Consider the following 2,921-nt stretch of genomic DNA (forward strand, 5'->3'; position numbering starts at 1 on the left):
GTATACTCATATATGCGATGTATGCTACATACTAAAACGACTCGATTATGGCCCGTTTCACGCATGGATACTCATATATGCGATGTATGCTACATACCAAAACGACTCGATTATGGACCGTATTCTCAATACAAGTGGTTTAGATAGCATGACTTTGATTGTCCACTAAACCACCCGCTGTCTGCCCTTGATACGACCCGAATATATACAGGTGGAGCAGATCAGGCAGAGATTGGAACCTGTGTTGCTGTGCATTGACGAATACATAGCCGACGAAGAAACAGCACCAGTCAATCAAAACCACGAGGAGGTGGAGAATGTCACAGGAGCAAATCAAACCAGCGCGTTCAGGGCCAGTGTCAAAAACACACTTACCAATGTAGTGTCAAATCATGAGTATGCTCTCCCCAACCGTCTCGCGTTGCTGCAGATTCTCACCGATAAGCGCTACTACGAGGACGATGATACGTGTCAGTTGGTGGCTCTGTATTGCAAGATTGATAGTCTGTGCAGAGCCGTTGGATTGAGCCTGGAAGACATTTCCTCGGGTGCACCAGGTGGGCTTTGATATTTCTACTTTGTGTGTGTGCGTATGTGTGTGTGTATGTATGTGTGTGTGTATGTGTGTATGTATGTGTGTGTGTGTGTGTGTGTGTTTGTGTGTGTGTGAGCGAGCGAGAGAGAGAGTGTAAATATACATGTGTGTGTTTGTGTGCGTGTATGCGTATATCGGTGTCTTTGCGTGTGTGAATATATATATATATGTGTGTGTTTGTGTGCGTGTAAGTGTATATTGGTGTGTGCGTGTAAGTGTATATTGGTGTGTGCGTGTGCGTGTTTGTCTCTCTTAGTGTCTCTGTGCGTGTGTTTGTGCGTTTCCTCACCCTTGTCTTTCCTTTGGCACCACATGCATGCCAATCATTAAAACTCAGTTCCACACTACGACAGCCATGCAAGATCACCTTTTAGATGATTTGAATACGCTTTGAGATTTATATGAGTCATATGAGCTACTGTGATACGCTCGAACCTAATGTATACCATTTTTATCCTGCAGAATCAACGGATACTACGGCTTCAGAGTCCATAGGAAGCACGAATACGCAGATGTTGGCGGACATTCCATCGCGTGAACACATGCTATCATCATTACTAAATACGGATGGTGTGAGCCAAAGCCCCGAGCAGCTGGCTGCGCTGATAGGGATTGTAGCGCTGCTGTGCGAGCACGAAAACGCCACAGATGGCACTATGCATGCCACCAATACCAATGACGCAAGGAAAGCGGTGCAGAGCGAGACGGATGGGGCCGTACCGAGACACATATACCGGCCGTTTTGGAGAGATCTGATTGGTTTACACGCTGCGCTGGTGGAGGACCAAACCGTAGTACTCAACTGTCGCAGCGCGATGTCGACCATTGTGCCCGGCCAGTCGGTGATGGAGTGTGATGATGATATGCGTGTTCTGAGTACGTTGCTAAAGAAGGGCCAGACCTGTGTTGCGGTGCAGTATGCATTCATCGCGGCAAGCCAGCATGCACATACACCGGCAGATACAGGTACGGACATGTCTAAGAGAAACACGAACAAAGTAAAGTCGAGGAAGGGCGTGGATAGTATAGGCGATAGTATCGCATGTCTGGGTAACGATGCGGTGATGTTGGTGGAGCGGGTTGTGCCAGTAATGCTGCTGCTGTCTGCGGAGGAAGCAAGCGTGTGCGCGCGGAGAGACGAGGTGATCAGTATGCTAATGCTATCTGCTGACAACCCATACGTGATATATAACGGTACTATACACACACCTACCGATGCGAAGGAACCGAGCGACACGGCTGCACAACCCAGCGGAGTACAGGACGCAGAGTTGGACACAAATACGTTCATACACCAAAGAAAATTGACCGAAGGAAACAGAAGTGAGAGTTCTCCACCACCACCACCTCCTATCACTGTACTCGCAAATACCGTATACTACCACAAGACAGTCGAGGCCATGCATCTTAGAGGATGTGTGTGGGTGGGGCAGGATACTACTCGCCCCAATGCCATACTAGTGCGTACAGTGTGTGCGTTGGTGTGCGCGGGTTTGCCCAGGGAGGCGATGAGCCTGGTTGCAACCACCTTCTACGGCATGCCGCTTGCTATGGTGAACGTGCACGTGGGTGGGCGCATGCTGGAGCGCTTCTTGGAAGCGGCACGAAGAGATGCGGAAGCGGAGTGGGATAGGCAGGTACAGAACACGCTGCATAACGCACAGACAAACGAGGATATGGGGCGTGAGGCAGAGGATGAGGACAACTATGTCAGCGGGGTGCCGGCATTCGCTTGCACAATGGTTGGGCTGTTGAAGATGGTAAGAGAATGTGAACACTATACATCACTGCGGCGTGCCTGGTGGTGATATAAGTGCGGATATGGCGGCACACAAAACAACCTGTAATGGAAAATAAACTCTGCAGTCCTGCACTCTATAAACACTTTAGAAGGCTTGCTCTTCAAACCATCTAGATGTCAGCAAACGAACGATGGTTGCACTGTTGGGTGCCACACACGTGTATTGATTGAGAACGACGTAACACAAAACGGTATACTGCTTTCAATCCGCTGAAATTCACAACTTATTGTGCTAGACCTGCAACTGCTGTAATTTCTATTGGTCTCTGAATTGTTGAGCCTTATAAATAAGCTTCCCAAAGGCCATTTACAGTTTCGAACTTTTTTTCTTGAACATAGATTATAAAATTCTCCTTTTAGGGATTGGGCATGTATATATTTTCTTTTTTGGCTTGAAATGTTTATAAAAGTCCTCTTCCGGCTGACGTATGTAATATTACACTTGAGGCTCGGAGCTACAAATGCTTTGCTTAAGCTCTTTTGTGCTAAAATACTGTATAGATATTGTTGATATAACACGTGAGG

General features: G+C 47.6%; 1 protein-coding gene across 1 annotated transcript in view; it reads left to right on the top strand.

Annotated features, from left to right (window-relative positions):
• The window catches only part of SARC_08509 (hypothetical protein), a 21,565-nt gene extending 18,867 nt beyond the window's left edge, over positions 1-2,698 (top strand). Inside the window, exons 20-21 of the mRNA XM_014297514.1 lie at positions 212-557; positions 1,058-2,698. Of these exons, the coding sequence (XP_014152989.1) occupies positions 212-557; positions 1,058-2,403 (1,692 nt within the window). The 3' untranslated portion in view covers positions 2,404-2,698. The remainder of the gene's footprint in view (positions 1-211; positions 558-1,057) is intronic.
• Positions 2,699-2,921: the final 223 nt, after the last annotated feature.

Source organism: Sphaeroforma arctica (genome assembly GCF_001186125.1).
Source record: "Sphaeroforma arctica JP610 unplaced genomic scaffold supercont1.771, whole genome shotgun sequence".
Taxonomy (NCBI): Eukaryota; class Ichthyosporea; order Ichthyophonida; genus Sphaeroforma; species Sphaeroforma arctica.